The sequence below is a fragment of the Danio rerio genome, chromosome 14 (assembly GCF_049306965.1).
Source record: "Danio rerio strain Tuebingen ecotype United States chromosome 14, GRCz12tu, whole genome shotgun sequence".
NCBI lineage: Eukaryota > Metazoa > Chordata > Actinopteri > Cypriniformes > Danionidae > Danio > Danio rerio.
Genome location: NC_133189.1, coordinates 8,735,145 through 8,754,566, shown reverse-complemented (window position 1 = coordinate 8,754,566; position 19,422 = coordinate 8,735,145). Strand labels below are relative to the sequence as shown.

The window sequence follows — 19,422 nt, the reverse complement described above, 5'->3', positions numbered from 1 at the left end:
AAGCAGCGACAAAACGCTAACCCAGATAGTCATGCAGTGTGAAAACATCTGTGACTCGACTACTTTGAAAATCATGCAGTCTGAACTCGGCATTACATCTTAAGAGATGCCCTGGTAATAAGTAAAATAACATCACATTTTCACACTTTCATCTTAGGCCAAATCATCTCTTAGATATCAAACTCTTGCCCTAATTAGGTTTGGTATGAAAATGCAATTTTTGCTATTTACATTATCAGGTTTTATATATATATATATATATATATATATATATATATATATATATATATATATATATATATATATATATATATATATATATATATATATATATAATTAAGATAATCAATGGCCCATTTCCACTGAGTGGTACAGTACGGTTTAATTCGGTACGCTTTAATGGCCGTTTTCACTGTCAAAGGGTAACCTGAAAGCAAACCGTACCGTACCACTTTTTAGTCACCCTTTCGAAAGGGTAACGAGCATGATAAAAGGGTACCAAAAGGCGGAGCTAATAGTGCAGCTGAACGCTATTGGTTTACAGAGATATGTCACTTGCAGAAGCAGGAGAATCAAATCAAAGCAACTGCCATTTTTTAAAAACACAGCCAAGACATTACACCATTATAATACATGATAACAAGCCATGGTTGACCCGAGCTCAAACAAACTTTGTCGTTGTCTTGATGAACAGCCATAAAGTCAAGAAGAACAAAATCTGCCATGTCCTGATGTTGTTTTACGAGGATGTCTAAAAGTGTGAGCAGTATCCCTTTTTCCAGTGAGTTCACTGCGCGTCTATATTTGAAATAACAAACTTCTTAAGCTCATATTAATAACATGCGCGTGATTATTAAAGGGCTTCTGATATAAAATCGATTCAGGAAAAGGAACTTTAACAAAGGAGAAGCCGTAAAAAACAGCAGCAAATGATGCTTTCTGCAAAATAAAACATGACCAAACTGCCATGTTGAACTATTATCATCGCCTTTTGGACTAATATGTACTCAGAATGATGGAATTACTTTCTAAGAAGAGTTTACATGTGCTGCTGAAGATTACACAGATGAGAGGTTTGCTCTGACTGGGGGCTATACAGTATGTTGCATGTTGTTTTTGAACCCAAATAAGGACTAAATGTATGCTGTGTGTAGTTTATCTGTAATTTGTAACATATCGGAGACAGTTTGTGTTTATATATGTTGCATTTATTTAATTATTTGATGTAATAACACTGAAACCATTTTCCTTTTAAACACACACTATTATAAACATCAAATATATCCACTTTGTGATTTTTTTTTTTTTTTTTTTTTACAAAATTAGGTAGCCTGTTTTCCAAAAGAAATGCAAAATAATCTTCACTAAGCCAAGTCAGCCAAGTCAAACGAAAGACCTCATGTTTTGTGTCTGAAATGTTCTCACCTGAGCGCTCTGTCTAACGACAATCCCGTGAAGTCAAAAAAGCTCAGGTACTCTGACGCCACCAACTGGCTGAATTCATTACTGCAGGACAAACACAGAAAGAGAACAGACGGATTGGGGGAATTGCTTGAACATTTATATATGATATATTCAACACATCATGGTCCAAGAAACACAAACTCATAGTTTAAAAAAATTGATTCCACTCCCACAAAATATGGTCAATCATTCTCTAACACTGTAATAGTTTTAGAAAATGCTGTAGTAGAACATTTGTTCATGTCAAAGATCTGTGCTCATTCTTTTCATAGTAATTATTACCATCATCACGTAAATACAGAAATACATTCAACTGTTTATTGAACATATACAGCTCATTCCTAATTGTGTTAATTAATCACTACATATTATTTTGGTCACAAAACTGATTATAAGTATACGACCATAATTAGCCTTTTTGTGAAATTGTTATTCTTTTTCAAATATAAGTGGTGTTTAAGAAAGCAAGAACATACTTCACAGTCTCTCCGAATATATTTTTCTTCGGGAGAAAGTATTATTTCTTTTATCTTGGCTAAAAATAAAATGTCCAGTGACTTGCCTAATTAATGAAACTTGCCTACGGTTTTCCGTGTATGCTGGATAAGTTGGCGGTTCATTCCACTGTGGCAACCCCTGATGAAGAAAGGGACTAAATCGAAGGAAAATTAATAATATAATATAATATAATATAATATAATATAATATAATATAATATAATGATGCGGTGGCGCAGTGGTTAGCACAATCGCCTTACAACTAGAAGGTTGCTGGTTCGAGCCTCGGCTGGGTCAGTTGGCATTTCTGTGTGAAGTTTTTATGTTCTCCACGTGTTCGCATGGGATTCCTAGTCCAAAAGACATGCACTATAGGCATTAAGTTGGATAAGTTGGTGGTTCATTCCGCTGTGGCGACCCCAGATTAATAAAGGGACTTAGCCGAAAAGAAAATGATATAATATAATATAATATAATATAATATAATATAATATAATATAATAGATTGTGGGTATTGTTTGATCGATTGATTCCACTTCCACTGAGTACTCTCATTCCCTCTCAGACACTTACTTCTTGCCCAGGTGTCGTGCCACGTCACAGCGCTTGAAGCCCTCCAGGTAGAAGAGTCTCTTGGCCAGTCTTTTGGCAGCGTCTGCATCCACGCGGCAGCCGTTGGCGAGAGTATCTGTGCTTCCTCTCTCCAGAGTGTCCACGCTGCCCAGCTCAGAGTCTGAGTCGCACAGCACATCTGTGAGGTTGGCATCACTGCGGAGACAAATGCGGAAAACAAGAGACATCAGTGCCATGACGGAAGGTACAGCAATAACAAAGATGGTAGCAGTTCTCAGCATGTTTGATGTGAAGAGCTCCTCTGTTCAACACAATTTTATTAGAACCCAATACAATTTCTATGGACACTCATGCGTGTTTCAACAAGACAATGCAAAACTGGATTCTGCCTGTGGCGTCCTGGCTGTGGAGGAAGAGGATAAAGGTACTTGACTGGCCTGCCTGCAGTCCCGACCTGTTTCCAATAGAGAATGTGTGGAGTATTGTGAAGTGCAAAATGCAGCAACGAAGACCCCATACTGTTGCCCACCTTAACACTTGTTTGCAGGAAGAATAGGTCACAATTACACGTGAAACACTTCATCGCTTCAACGTCAATAAACGTATTTTAAGTGTTAGAAAAATGAATGGCAACATTACAAAGTGGTAAATGCTTTACTGTTCCAACTATTTTCGAGATGTGTTACAAGAACCAAAATTGGAATGTTTATCAAAAAAATAAAAACAATAAAAATCATGAGAAACATATCAAATAATGTTTTTTTTTATTGTCTGCAATAAAACACAGGTCAAAGTAAATTTAGAAATCAATACTTTCCTCTTTTATTTGCGTTTTCCATAGTCACAACTTTTTCTGATTTGCGGTTCTAATTTCAGAATCAGTTACTCAAAAATGTTGATTATGCTCTTCATTTTTATGCAGATTAATAAACAAAACTGCATCTTGAGTGTCCAATATCATTAACTGTGTAATGAATTAATAAAAAAGCAAAAACATGTTAATGAGTTTTTGGTAATTTCAATGTGATTTCATACAATTTGAAAGATGTTAATATTATGTTTGTGTTTGCATCTGGAAGATGTTGTTCACTCATTTGCAATACACATAATAAAAGTCTCCTACCTGCCCTGCCCTGCCCTGCCCTGCCCTATTAAACACACACACACCAGCTTTGACTTTGCTGTTCTCAAGAAGCATCGCCTGATGTGAACCATCCCAAGCACAAAAGAGCTCAGAAGACCTATGATCAAGACTGTTTTTCTTTTGTTGTGATTTTGAGGAAGATCAGAATCACATGTTCTGTCCAATTTATGCAGAAATCCAAGTAATCAAAAAGGATTTACATTGCATCTTTTACATTTACATTTACATTTAGTCATTTAGCAGACGCTTTTATCCAAAGCGACTTACAAATGAGGACAAGGAAGCAATTTACACAACTAAGAGCAACAATGAATAAGTACTAAAGGCAAGTTTCAGGTCTGTAAAGTCTAAGAAGGGAAGTGTTAGTAGTTTTTTTTTTTTTTTTTTGTACAGTTAGTGTGATATTCAAATAGGCAATTGCAGATTAGGAAGTGAAGTGGAGACTAAATAGTTGAGTTTTTAGTCGTTTCTTGAAAATAGCGAGTGACTCTGCTGTTCTGATGCAGTTAGGGAGTTCATTCCACCAACTGGGCAGATTGAGCGTGAGCGTTCGCGAAAGTGATTTTTTCCCTCTTTGGGATGGAACCACGAGGCGACGTTCATTCACAGAACGCAAGTTTCTGGAGGGCACATAGATCTGCAGAAGTGAGTGCAGATAAGAAGGTGCTAGGCCAGAAGTCACTTTGTAGGCAAACATCAGAGTTTTGAATTTGATGCGAGCAGCAACTGGCAGCCAGTGCAAACGGACTAGCAGCGGAGTGACATGTGCTCGTTTAGGTTCATTGAAGACAACTCGTGCTGCTGCATTCTGGAGCAGTTGAAGAGGCTTGATAGAGTTAGCTGGAAGCCCAGCTAGTAGAGAGTTGCAGTAATCCAGTTTGGAGAGAACAAGAGCTTGAACAAGGAGTTGAGCTGCATGTTCAGATAAGAAGGGTCGGATCTTTCTGATGTTATAGAGTGCAAATCTGCACGATCGAGCAGTTCTAGAAATGTGGTCAGAGAAGTTTAGTTGGTCATCAATCGTTACTCCAAGGCTTTTCACCATTTTGGATGCAGTAATGGTTGCCCCATCCATCTGGATTGAAAAGTTATGGTGTAGAGTCGGGTTGGCAGAAACTACAAGCATTTCCGTTTTTGCGAGGTTCAGCTGAAGATGATGATCTTTCATCCAGTGTGAAATATCCAACAGGCAGGCTGAGATACGAGCTGGAACCGAGGGATCATCAGGATGAAAAGAGAGGTATAGCTGGGTATCATCAGCATAGCAGTGGTAGGAGAATCCATGTCTCTGGATGACTGGTCCTAGAGATGATGTGTAGATGGAGAAGAGAAGTGGCCCAAGAACAGAGCCTTGAGGTACCCCAGTGTTTAGATGCTGTAGGTTGGACACCTCTCCCCTCCAATGATGTCACCTCTCCCCTTTTATCAATGTCCAACCAAATGAAAGCAGAGGCGGGGTTTTGGTTGAGGTGACAGCCGTGTTTGTGTTGTCAAGACGGCTAATGAGACTTTTAAAGATGGAGGCAAGACTAGTGATCGCTAGTGTAAGGTTCTGAGCTTGTACATCGAGGTTAACACACACACACACACACACACAAGGTTTAACTATGGCTGATGCTAATAACTAAGGGTCGTTCACATTTTGCATCTTTTGCACATGCAAATTCGCTTCCAATGGAGGCGCATGGCTCGTGCTCGCATATTGGGAGTGACGTGCGAGCTGCAACACACTCGCACTTTTTATACACATTTCTACTCGCATCCAAAAAGGAAAAAAGTACAAAATAATACCACATTTTTGTAATATGGTTGATAAAACATTTTTGTAATATGGTTGATCTAAAGAGACTTTTAGACAGACATCCAGCAGTCTTTTCAGCAGACTACATTTGTTCTCTTTAAAAGAAAAATACTTACATTTACACGAAAAAATACTTAAAATAGATTTACAATAGGCAAATACAGTTTGTTTGTTTGTTTATTTATTTGTTTATTTATTGTTTATTTAGTTGTTTGTTTATTTATTATTTATTTATTTGTTTATTTGGTCTTTATTTGTTTGTTTATTTAATTTAATATTTATTTATTTATTTATTATTTGTTTATTTATTCATGTATTTATTTATTCATTTTTTTAAATTTATTTTCAGTTTAAAATTATTACTTGTTTAAATGTCAGAAACTTTTTTTCACTTATTTTTAAGTCCAAAGAGAAATGGACTATTGTTTGTTCATTATTATTATTTTGTGGTTTACAGTAATATTTGGTTACTGAGCAGCAATAAATAACACTTTAAAATATTAGGAACTAGTAGTAGTAGAAACTAGTAGTTTTAAATTCAATGAATGGATAATAACCGTGAAACCGTGATTATTTCTCAGTCTATAATCGTACAACCTAAAACTATAATCCTTGCATCACTAGTCATGGATCTGACTGTTTTTTCGGATCAGCCAAAAAGGGGTGGAGACAAATGTAATTTGCTTTCCATTGATTACAGAAATAGTTGACTACTGCAATAAACGTTTGGTTTAACAAACAGAACTTAGACCCTGTAATTTTATTAAAGATAAAATGAAAAAATAATCAGCTGAATAAAAATAAATTGTAAAATATTCAGTTCTGTGAAAAATGCACTGTTATTGCTACTGTTACTGATAATGCTAAATGTAGAAATCTAATCTTATTTATTTTTAGTTTCATTTTCAATAAATGATTCAGTGATTCACTCATAAAGTGTCATGTTTCATTGCTAGATGTGTCATTTCTGAAGTATTATTCAGTGGCATATTTTTGATGGCTGGTTGTTGCCACTATTGGTTAAATAATGTAATTGTTGCCTACAACTTTCATTTTTGAGCATCAAGTTAAATGCATATGATGGTGATTTTAATCTTTACCATAAACATCAGTGGTTTTATCTAAACTATTAACTCAAAAGACTAAAGACTTAATCTCTTTCTTGATTTTTGCATTTTTTCAAACACAGATTTCAATTCAGCATTTCAAAGGTTTAATAAACATATGCAAATCACCATCATTTATAATTTATGTTGCGTGGGTGTTGAGATCCCGATGTTTTAATGATTAACTGTGCAGCTTACACTGAATGCATTAATGCAGGCTAAACAAACAGTGACAGAAAACACCTTTAATAACCTAAGAAACCCACCACATACCTAATAATCCACCACAACTTCTTCCGTCATCATTATATTTTTACAGGAAACCCTAAATGCTTTCAAACATTGATTTGATTTATGTGAGAGGCGGTCTCTCTTACAAATTTAGGATTAATCTACAAATAAAATAAAAAAACATTATTAATACACAGATCACATGTGTTCCGAACCGTGGGTTGTGATCCATACGAATTATGGATCAACCATGATCCATTGTACCACTAGCTAAAAATCTCATGCTTTTTTAAAAGTGATCATCTGTTTTAAACAAATCATCTAAATCAGTGGTCACCAAACTTGTTCATGGAGGGCCGGTGTCCTGCAGATTTTAGCTCCAACCCTAATCAAACACACCTGAACAAGCTAATTAAGGTCTTACTTGGTATAGTTGAAACATCATAAGTTGGAGCTAAACCCTGCAGGGACACCGGCCCTCCAGGACCGAGATTGGTGACCCCTGATCTAAAAAAATTATTCCAATAATCACTCTTTAGGGCAGAGACTTGCCACAATTTGTTCATGGTTTTTAGCATAAACACACACACACAAAAATTTTATATACAGCTTATTGCTAGTAGCTGGTCCAATTTAGCTTAAATAATTAATTGACATAACTATTAGTTGTTGAGACCAATGTAAACATCCCAGACCACCTTTGGTTGTATTAAATAAAGAATAAAAACTGCTATGGTAAACTGTCTTTCCAACCAGCTTAAACAAATCTGGTTTGATCTGCTTTATTCTGCCAGATTTGCGGCACTAGTTTTCCCACTGATATTAGCTAACCCTAAAAAAACATCCTAATTTAGCCGACTGATATAAGCATCCAACTCTAGTTCATTAAAATCCTCCTCCAACTCATACCACTGAATTAGCACTGAGCTCATGGGTAGCAAAGAGCATCTTGAGAGAAACACAATCTTTTTTTTTTTTACGCCAAGAAACGGCACATCTAATTCAACTAATTAAAATCTTGATGTGTACAATTACTGCAGCGGAGGCGAGCGGCTCATTAGGATGTTCTTTAAATGAAGCTGTGATTTGGGATGGAGGGGTTTTGGCGTCGACTGCTGACAGAACCTGAGCGAGTCATTCAGGCCATTACTGAAGTGACAGACGCCAAGCTCTTCAGATGATTTATTGATGAACTTCTGTCTGGATATGGAGCACGACTCAGTATGCATACGCTAATGTGCCTCATGGTGTTTGACTGTAATTGTTAACATATTAGCGATGTGCTGAACATTTGTATGATGCGTTATTATCAAGACTGAGAGCATTAGAAGGGAACCATTTATTTTCTTGAGATTCACGTTTTAAAGCTGGGCTATTTATAGCATCACACTTTAACTTGAAAACACAAAGCTTGTGGCAGTAAGCTTGAAAAAATATGTAGTGTGAGACATGACACAAGGGCCATAAAATGTGTGAGGTGGTTAACAGTGGAGCTTTAAAAGAGATGAAATTCTCTGAGTGGGTTTTATCAAAGTCCATTTAAGGCAAGTCATCTTTGAAATGCCTCTCGGGCAGTATGCGCCAGCTTAGTCCCTTATTAATCAGAAATCACCACAGCGGAATGAACCGCTAACTATTCCAGCATATGTTTTACACAGCGGATGCCCTTCCAGCCGCAACCCAGTACTAGGAAAACACATACACTCAATCTCACACACACACTCATACAATACAGTCAATTTAGCTTATTCAATACACTTATAGCGCATGTCTTTGGACTGTGGGGGCAACCGGAGCACCCGGAGGAAACCCACGCCAACCAGTGACCTTCTTGCTGTGAGGCGACATTGCAACTTTTTTATCTGATCAGACTTGTTTCTAGACTGTTTCAGATTGCTGCACACCCGACTCCCAGAAACCAATCAGAGGACGACTGAGGATCTGCAGAATTGTTTTCAGAAAAGTGTGACATATACATCAAACGTTTAGCCACAGGTCTGTGAGCTGAGACTACACTAGGCGAGAGACCATTGCAAATATATAATTATTGGCAAAATAATGGAGGTTGTTGGTCAACGAGAATTACAGATTAGGTAAGGTTAGTTTATTTAAACCCAAAGGTAGATTTGGCTTGCAATCAAGAGTTTTCAGGCCCTATCATACACCCGGCGAAGTGTGGCGTAAGACGCGGCGCAATAGTCTTTTGGTAGTTTCAGCTTGGCGCAAGAGTCGTTTTGAGGCGTTGCGCTACGCTGTTTAAATAGCAAATGCATTAGCGCTCATTTGTGCGCCCATAGGCGTTCTGGTCTAAAAAGGAAGGCGTTCTGAGGCGGACCGCTGGTGCGTTGCTATTTTGAAAAACTATAATAGATTTTTCATTAGACCAAAACTAACCAGGTCTAAACTCCGGCGCAGAGTTGCGCCTCGCTTACACACTGCTTAATACGCACAAGAGAGCAATAGGCAAATATCTTTTCATATGAAAAATGTAAATATTAAGGATATATAATAAGAATAGATATAGGATATAAATATAAAGGATTAAAATATTACAATACATATTATTTTCAGCCTACATAAATATGAAAAATCACAGCTTTTATGTCTTCTTCATCTCAGGAGGCTTTTTCAGTTCATTCATAACAATTTGCTTTTGTATAATGTTATTATTATTAGCAGTATTATTTATTATCTCCATATTTATATTTGTTTTATTAAAAACAAGCTTAGATTTGCCCACCTGTCAGGTTTTAGACCATATGGGGCATGGCAGCTGCATTTGGAAATAACTCAGTATTTTGACCACACTTGGTCATTATTGTTCATTTATTCGTTTGCTAGAAATTAGAACTAAATTTAGAAATAGTTTTGAAACAAATCTTTGCACTTAACAAACTAGATTAATTATTTATAGGCTAATTGATGTCTGAGCATTAAGGTTTCCCTACCCAAGAGCGAATGTGAAAGTAGTTCCATTACCTCTCATTCTCACGCAGTAGATGCTCTGTTTAACAGTTTTCTGTTAAAAAACTGTTAACTGTTTGCTAGTGAAATGCTCATTTTTTCCACTTAGACTTACTTTGCATCCTGTAAATAGCGAATGCGCTCTTGACGCGATGCAGCTGGCTCTTAAAGGGAATGGGAGATGAGACTCTAATTGGTTTATTCTCAAAACACACCTATAACTCATTAAGAAAATAAACTCAACCCTTTTAGACCATGCGCCTTGGCGCAAAGCGCATTTTCCCGTCCGTAAATTAGCAAAAATGCGTTCTGACACGCCCTGAAAGCGTTTGCACCCTGCGTTTTGCGCTCTGCGCATTGACCATCAAAATAGAGCCCTTCATCTCATAACAGTGCCACACAAAAAAAAGCTCACATAGTAACAACAACAAATGAACAATAAGACATTAAACATAAACATAAAAACACCTATAATGAATAAATAAATAATCACTTCAAATGATATCGCACATCACTACATTTCATTTATCAAGTTTAAGAGTCTCTTCAACACTTGATGAGATATTTTATATAAATAGTTTAGTTTTTGACTATTAAAACTATTTTTCCTTAGTAATTTTGGTAAATTTAAAACCAATTTAAAGTGGTTTAATAAAAAAAAAATCCTAATATTCCTAAATTTATTAAATATCAATCCAATAAATATCAATATTGAATGATTTGAAACTTGATATACAGATTATTTTTGCAATATCACCCAGCCCTATGTGAGAGCAGCCTTAAGCATGCTTCTCAAAAATCAAATGAGCTGCAAAGGACAAAGGTAGAAGAGTCCGTCTGGTGTAGCTGAAAACGATGCTGTCATCACTCCCAAGAAAAACATCCTGCAAATACAGGTGGCATATGTTCACCGGTCAACAGTTTAGTCTCCATGCGTGTCTCCACAGCCTCCGGAATAAATTATGGCTGTCATTTTCATTGTGGATGAGTCTAATATTTTTTCGCATAATTTGATTAGCACAATTGCATTAACTCCTGACTCGATAAGGAAGGGTAATGTGTTGGTTGTCATGGCGCCCGCACAACCTGCTGTTCCGGGAGACAGAAAGAGGGTGTGATTTGTGACGCTCCCAAACAGATGCTCCTTCATCGGCATTACCCACCATACCCCAGAAACAGCTCAGCAAGCCTCACACTGAACAGTGAGCAGGACTGCACAGGCTACATACTGTAATGCTAGATGAGGATGAGGACTGGGTGATGTCCTTAGACGTCCTTTCACTCCAGAAAAATCCCAGTAAGCACTGAGTGATATGACACAGTGCATCAAACACTTATAATCAGCAGTTTATATGGGTTTTTTGCCTCACTACAAATATCTGTGGCAAATTTCACAATATAAAAGGTAAAATAACCAATTTTAACATACTTTATCCATCTTTGGGGTGGCGATGAATACATTTATAATCCATTTATTACAGTATAAAATGATCTTTTGTTCATTCATTCATTCATTTTACTTCAGCTTAGTCACTTGTTCATTAGGGGTCGTCACAGCATAATGAACCGAAAACTATTTCGGCATATGTTTCATGCAGCCGGTGCCCTTCAAGCCACAAAGATCTTTTTTTTACTATAAATTATTATTTGTAGTGAGGCAACAAACTCATGTAAACTGCTGAATATATGCATGTTTATGCACCGTGTCATATCACTCAGCTCTTACTGTGATTTTCCGGGAGTGAAAGGATAGCAAAGGACATTATTTAGCTATGCCTATATCCAGATTTTCATTCTATGACACCTTTAATGTCCAAAGGGAGACTTCTAATATATGTATTAAAAATGAAACACAAACATAAAGCAGACATCTTTGTATTTTGTGCTAGGGCTGCACAATATATATCGTTATAGCATCAATATCACAATGTGTGTATCCGCAATAGTGATGAGTCTGAATTGTAGTTGACCAGGAGTCTGTTCTTCGTACGTGGATTACTCAATTAGCTGGATTTGGTTATTGATGATTTGACACGATCCAGGATCGTTTCGTTCTTCAAAACATATCTGAGAGTTGTTGTCATAGTGACAGGTCTGGTAGCTCAAACCTGCATGGGAGCAGGCTCATTTCATGTATACAGGATTAGATCGGGTCATTTCAAGCAAAGGTAATACTGAACGTATGTACTGAATGCTGATATTTTCTTACAGTAGTAACCTATAGGTTATATGAACTTAGGAAAATAGTAAAATAATATTAAAAAAAAGATTTAACTGTATATAAATTTATAATTTATAATAATAATATTTAATACTAAATAATTGTTATGTTTATGTACATATATATAAATATATAAATAAAACTTATGCAATCTGCACTCCAAAATAAAAGTACCAAAATGGGGTGGTTCTCCTCAAGGGGATCAAAGATAACATTTACTAATATGGACTTTTTAGATACAAATGTGTACTGTACCCTGCTTTACTACAATTTCTGTATGATAATGACATGCACAATATTCAACAGTTTTTTGTTTGGATGTTTTTTGTTTTTCTAAAAGAATAATAATTTATGCAGTCATGCACATGTTTTGACAGCTAAAATGACGGTGATTTGATGCTTTGACCGCGATTTACGTGGCCAGAGGTTCGTACGGACGCGCTTAGTTTTTTTCGAGCGAACGCTGCTGGGCGGTGTGGCGCCGTTCCGCTCCTCCTGTTCGCGCTCGCCGGCCGACAGCTCGCCTCCGAGTGGAGGGATTTCCCGATGCAACTAGTTTGTCCGCTTAGCTCACAGCGTTGCGTCGGCGGAGCGGAGGCCCCGGAAGAGGAGGAGGAGCCGGCCGTGGGGACAACGACCGGGATCGAGTCCGGGGAACAGCGCTTCCAGGAATCTGGTAAGACGAAAAACAGAATCCGAAAAATAAGGGCGAGAACGCGGCGGGATCCGAAAACGCGGTCGAAATCGAAGACGAGGGCTTTTGCCTTTTTTTTTTGCAAACCGTCACTCGGGTTTAGGGAAGGAGGAGGAGGAAGAGGAGGGCAGCCGGGTTGGCCGATCCAACGGCTTTTCGCGTGAGAACAGCGCGGGCGCGAACGGCGCTCGCTCCCGAGAGGCGCCTGAGACGCGAAAAAGCGTGCACAGCGGCCTCTCTCGGATCCGCGAAAACAAAAAACGCTCGAATACGTACCTCCTGGGACGTATCTCACGGTCTGCAGAAACGTCCGCGGTGCTACGTTTCCACATTGCTGATCATGATTTCAAGGATCGATAGATCAGTCCTTCACAACACACGCAGCTATCTCAGATCAGTTCATCCAGACATTTTAATCTGATTCACAAACTTGTTTGAAGAACAAAATTAGCCAGAGATCAGTTAGCAAGACTAAAAGATCCAGGATCTGTCAAATCATCTTAGATCATTCAAGTGAAGTACGAAGAACAGATCCCAGGAGCCACAAAGCACACATCGCTGCTAAGTTTAACCAAAATAGTGTGAAAGTTAATCAATTGCATGTGTTTTTAAGGCCTGTGACTGTGCATTTCAAGAAAGTTTAAAACATTTGGACACAAAAAGTTATGATGTTTGAAAGTGTAACAAAGATTATTTGTATTTAATTTTTTATATGATTTCAAGAGTTCAGACCATTGCTTGATACTAATTGCAGATTTGGCATGCTGTCACAAGAGAGAACCCTGAGCTCAGAGATAATTGAGCCCAGGACTCCCGCCTGGTCATTTAGCATAAAAGGGGGTCTGAGATCAGGTAGCTCTGTCAGACTCCCTAGAAAACCATCAAATATAGCAATTCAAACCATCTTGTAAAACTGTATTCATATCACAATATTTATCACAACATTTTTTTCCAATATCGTGCAGCCCTATTCCCAGTGCTATCAGGGAATACCAGCTTCCTGTATGTCAAATTGATTAATATCACAGTCACTTTTGAGATCAAATTCTGATATTTGGGGAAAAGCAGCTCCGTTGCTTTATTCTTTTAGATCAAATCACATGAAAAATTCCAAAAACTCATTAATTTATAATTGTTTTATAACTTCATAAGGATGAGCACTAGTTCAGGGTGAAACCAGGTCTGGTATCTGCAGCATTGCTTGTCAAAATTAAATTTGCACAATATTAACTTTTTTCCAGTAGAGCAGGAAACTAACAACAGCAAGGGTCATGGGTTTGCTTCCTATAAAAAAGCAGGAATTGATTAAATTTGGATAAAAGCTTTTACAAAAGTGAATGTATGAAGGCTTTGTGAAATTTTTTTCTGAATTATTTGTTGCTTTCTTTTTTTTCTGTAAAATCAACTCATGCCCAGTTCATGGAAAATGAACAAATAATATTTAATTTAACAACCATTTAAAAGTATGAAATACTTTTTTTAACAGTTTCAGTAACAATATTTTGGCTAGTATCCATAAAATAGTTTATAAGTATTTTATTTGTTGCCTTAACCACCACTGATTTGAATATTAGCATCGACATGTCTCTTCATTCACTTTTAGTTACTTATATATATTATTCTCATTATTTTTTAACACATCTATAGTTCCCCTTCGGGGGGAACTTCAGCACTATAAGTGGATTTGATTGTAAAATCCACGCATAGGGAGGTTCGGTTCAGAAGCTACTCGTCTGAAAGAGTATTGAACGGGCCAATTAAGAATGAATTGGCAGCGCAAGCCTGCGCAGGTGAGCGGCATAAGCAATCAACTGAGTATATAAGCTCACCTGGCGCAGCAGACGCTATCCTTTTCGCTTCAGAGACTTTCTGATCGAGTCGATGAGGGTTCCTCCTGCTGTGACCAGCGATTCTGAGCGAACGAGAGCATTCTCCCGGTCCAGAGTGTGTACACGCAGTGGCAGACGGTCGAGCTGGGTTTCTCCCTTGCCTGGCGTTCTTTGGGTCCGGTCCTCCAGAGCGGTGCGTATAAAGTTGCAAACTTCACAGAAAGAGCAACACAGTCGTGCAGCACGTCCTTATCAGGACGGCGCTCCGACTGTGCGTTTCTGGATGCGGTGGTTTCCTGTCCTCGGATGATGGGCGCGGGCACTGTGTTACATGTCTGGGGGTCCAGCATGTTAATGCGCTGCTCGCGGGCAGTTCATGTCGTCATCGCGATGCCATGACTGTTGCGCAAGATCGCGGTTAGCCTTTGCAAAAAGGCGAACCACCCCAGTTGTCCCCTGCTCTGCAGCGGGCACTCGGGCAGATCTGAGGGTTTCAGCGAGAGATAATCCGTCGCCCACGGGCCCGCGGACCTCCCGCTCCTCTAAGCGCTCCATCCAAGCTTCGGGCGGAGGAAGCGATCCGTCTAACAGATGGTAGCCCTTACGCCCGATGACACCGGAGACCAGATGTCCACCGCGGCATCGGAGGGTGGGCTTTCATTGTCCGATGATGATCCAGACCCGCTCGCCCCCTTCGGGCTGGTGAGCGCTGTCACTACGGATCCTGAAACGGACATGTTAGCCGTGCTTTCCCGGGCTGCTTCGGCCGTGGGTTGGAGATGGTTTATCCCCCAGCTCCGCGGCCGGACCGACTAGAGGGGCGTTCCCTTCTTCCCGGAGGTGCACAGTAGGCTCACGCGGTCTTGTAAAGCACTTTTTTCTGCTCGTGCTGCGTGTCCCTCCACCCTAACCACTCTTGACGGTGAAACAGCCAGGGGGTATGTGGCGATTCCTCAGGTTGAGTGCGCGATGGCGGTAAATCCGCGCGGCGCCTCTTCTTGGCGGGGTCCGCCTCGTCTCCCATCCAAAGCCTGTAAGTTATCTACCTCCCTCGGAGCTAGAGCTTACATAGCTGCGGGCCAGGCTGCTTCCGCCTTGCATGCGATAGCCACCTACCAGCGCTACCAAGCGCAGGCGCTGGCCGAGCTGCACGAGGGTGGGTCCAACCCAGGCTTACGAGCTTCGCACCGCCGCCGACTTAGCTCTTCGGACTACTGAGTCCGCTGCGTGTGCGTTGGGGAGGACGATGTCCACATTAGTGGTCCAGGAGCGCCACCCCTGGCTGATATGCGCAAAGTCGACAAAGTCCGCTTTCTTGACTTCCCCATATCCCCAGCCAGGTTCGGCGACACTGTCTGTGAATTCACCCAGGAATTCAAGGCGGTGAGAGAGCAGTTGGTGGGTGATGTCTTATCGGCGGTCCGTAGCCCGCTCCGCCCGCCGTGCCATTCATACCTGCTCCTCGCCGAAGGCGCCCGCCTACGAGAGCTGCTCCGCCCCCGCACACGCCTAAGGCGAAGCGAGCGCGTCGGGCACCTCGGAAGCAGGCAGCCCCCCTGCCCAGAACGCCGCTAAGTCCGGCAACGGACCGCGAAGCGCCCCTGGGACAGGCCATCTGGAGAAGAGGGAACTTGCTCTTTCCCCGCTGGAGGGCGGGGCCCCATTTCCAACGGCACTTTTTACTGCCATGAAAACATTATGAAAGGGCACTTTTCACTTCCCCAGATGTGACAGCCCGAAATCTGCCAGTCTGGGACGCTATGCTTTCTAGCTTGCAGATTCGGTGCGTTTCGCCAGTGGCTCACGAGCGCTGGGAGGACGGTCTCCTTTCTCCCACCCCTCGCGCCTCCCCTCCGGAGCTCGGGTTTGGAGTGAGAGCAAATATCTCACCTCCAGCTTTTCCGTGGGACCCGCGAGCTTCCCGGATCAGCACACCCACTCCGCGCTGCCCCACTGCTGGTACGTCAGCGATTGTAGCGATGAGTCCATTAGCGAGAGCTCTGCCTGCCTGGTTAGCGCGGGCCAGCTCTTCGCGGTGGCTCATACGCACAATCAGACTCGGCTATGCGATTCAGTTCGCGAAACGGCCCCCCAAGTCACGGGTGTGTATTCACCAGGGTCAGCCCCCTGTCCGCCCCTGTCTTGCGAGAGGAGATTGCTGTCCTCCTGGCGAAGGATGCAATCGAGCCGCTCCCTCCAGCCGAGATGGAGAGCGGGTTTTACAGCCCACGCTTCATCGTGCCCAAAAAGAGCGGTGGGTCACGGCCAATCCTAGATCTGCGCGTTTTGAACCGCTGCCTGCACAAGCTGCCGTTCAGAATGCTCACGCAGAAGCGCATCCTCCGGTGCGTTCGTCCTCTGGGTTGGTCTGCAGCATTAGACCTGATGGACGCGTATTTCCATGTCTCCACTCTTCCTCGCCACCGACAGTTTCTGCGGTTTGCGTTTGAAGGTCGAGCTTGGCAATACAAAGCCCTCCCCTTCGGGCTCTCTCTGTCTCCGCGGGTCCTCACCAAGCCCGCGGAGGGTGCCTCAGCGCCCCTTCGGCTCGCGGGCATCTGCATACTCAATTTCTTTACGACTGGCTGAATTGCCCTCTCTTTTGATTATGCACAGAGTTGATTATGCACAGAGACAAAGTGCTCTGGCACTTCCACCTGTGGGGGTTTCAGGTCAACCGAGAAAAGAGCAAACTCGCCCCCGTGCAGAGGATCTCTTCTCTCGGGCTGGAGCTGGACTCGGTCACCATGGCAGCGCGCCTCTCCGGAGAGCGCGCTCAGCTGATGCTGTACTGTCTGAGAGAGCTCGACAGTAAAATAGTGGTCCCACTGAAACAATTTCAGAGGCTCCTGGGGCATATGGCATCCGCAGCCGCTTCATGCCGCTCGGATTATTCTATATGAGACCACTTCAGCACTGGCTTCACGATCGAGTCCCCAGACGCGCATGGCACGCGCGCGCACACCGAGTCTCTGTTACTGCGCTGTGTCGCCGCGCCCTCAGCCCTTGGAGCGACCCCTCGTTCCTACAGGCCTGGGTGTCTCTAGAACAGGCGTCCAGTCTTGTTGTCGTTTCAGCAGACGCTTCCAACACGGGCTGGGGGGCTGTGCGTTGCGGGCATGCGGCTGCGGACCTGTGGAAAGGTACCCAGTTGCATTGGCATATCGCCTGGAGCTGTTGGCAGTGTTCCCCGCTCTCCACCGTTTTTTTCCGGTGTTGGAGCGGCAACACGTGCTGGTCAGGACGGACAGTACAGCGGCGGTGGCGTATATCAGTCGTATAGGGGGTATGCGCTCTCGCCGCATGTCTCAGCTCGCCCGCCGTCTGCTCCTCTGGAGTCATCCGCGGCTGAAATCGCTGCACGCCATTCATATTCAGGCAAGCTCAACCGTGCAGCCGATGCGCTCTCACGGCAGCCTTGCGTCCTGGAGAATGGAGACTCCACCCCGAGTCTGTTCAGCTGATATGGGCGCGATTCGGGGAAGCCCAGATCGATCTGTTGCTTCCCCCGAGATCGCTCATTGCCAGTTGTTCTTTCCCTGACCGAGTGCTCTCGGCACGGATGCACTGGCTTACAGCTGGCCTCGGGGCACGCGCAATACGCGTTTCCCCCAGTGAGCCTGCTCGCGCAGTTACTGTGCATGGTCAGGGAGGACGAGGAACAGGTTGCTGGTTGCGCCCCTCTGGCTCAACCGGACCTGGATGTCAGAGCTCTCCCTCGCGATAGCCCTCCCCTGGCAGTCCCTTCGAGAGAGCACCTACTCTCTCAGGGACAGGGCACCACCTGGCACCCTCGCCGATCTTTGAAGAGATTTTTAGACGCGAGGAAGACTTAGGTAACCTCCGATTGCGGTGGCTAATACCGTCACTCGGGCTAGAGCCCCCTCCCCGAGCGCGCCTATGCCCTGACGTGGAGTCTATTCACTGAATGGTGTGTCTCTCGCTGAGAAGACCCCCGTAATTTGCCAGATCAGCGTTGTGCTTTCTTTACGCCGAGAGAAGTTGGAGAGCAGGCTGTCGCCCTCCACACTCAAGGTTACGTGGCTGCCATCTCCGCTCTCATAACGCGGTGGCTGGCAGCACCGTGGGAACGCATAACCTCATCATCCGGTTCCTCAGGGGCGTTAAGCGAATTAATCCACCCCGCCCCCTCTCATGCCCTCTTAGGATCTCGCCCTCGCTACACAAGCCGCGTCAGATCCCTTCGATCCTCGACTCAGTATTTTCTGTCCCTGAAGACAGCTCTGCTGGTCGCGTTGATATCGATTAGAGGGTCGGGGACCCGGAGGCATTTTTCGGTCAGTGACTCGTGCCTGTAATTGGGCTGGCTTCTCTCACGTATGAGACCCCGCCCGCGATATGTGCCCAAGGTTCCTACCACTCCGTTTTAATACGAGGTAGTGAGCCTGCAAGCGCTGCCCTCGGAGGAGGCAGACCCAGCCCTTATTTATTGTCCAGTTCGCGTTTTGCGTATTATCCGGACCGCACTCAGAGTTTAGATCATCTGAGCAGCTCTTCGTCTGTTATAGCGGTCGGCAGCAGGGAAGTGCCGTACCGAAATAAGTTCCCACTAGATTGTGGATGCCTTTCTTTCACTATCAGAGCCGAGATGAGCCGCGTCCCCCGAGAGCGCGTGCGCACTCCACTCGGAGCTTCGCATCCTCTCGAGCGCGCGCACGCGGCGCCCCTCTAACAGACATCTGTAGAGCTGCGGGCTGGGTAACACCCAACACATTTGCAAGGTTTTACAATCTGCGAGTGGAGCCGGTTTCCTCAAGGGTATTAGGTAACCCTTGGTGATTGAGGAAACAATTCGGTAGGGTGTTGAAACACGCTTGCTGCGCCATTTTCCCTAACACGGAGATACGTGCGCCTTTTTATCTGTCAGTAAAGTTCCC

General features: G+C 42.8%; 1 protein-coding gene across 10 annotated transcripts in view; it reads right to left on the bottom strand.

Annotated features, from left to right (window-relative positions):
- psd2 (pleckstrin and Sec7 domain containing 2) overlaps positions 1-19,422 on the bottom strand; it is a 186,567-nt gene that overhangs the window by 40,218 nt on the left and 126,927 nt on the right. For all 10 annotated transcript variants that reach the window (XR_012390203.1, XR_012390204.1, XM_073922509.1 and 7 more), the window contains 2 exons: positions 2,535-2,729; positions 1,426-1,506 (listed from right to left, as the gene is read on the bottom strand). Coding sequence is in view for 8 of the 10 variants with exons in the window: in XM_073922509.1 (XP_073778610.1) it covers positions 1,426-1,506; positions 2,535-2,729 (276 nt within the window). In the remaining 2 variants the exon portion in view is untranslated. The remainder of the gene's footprint in view (positions 1-1,425; positions 1,507-2,534; positions 2,730-19,422) is intronic.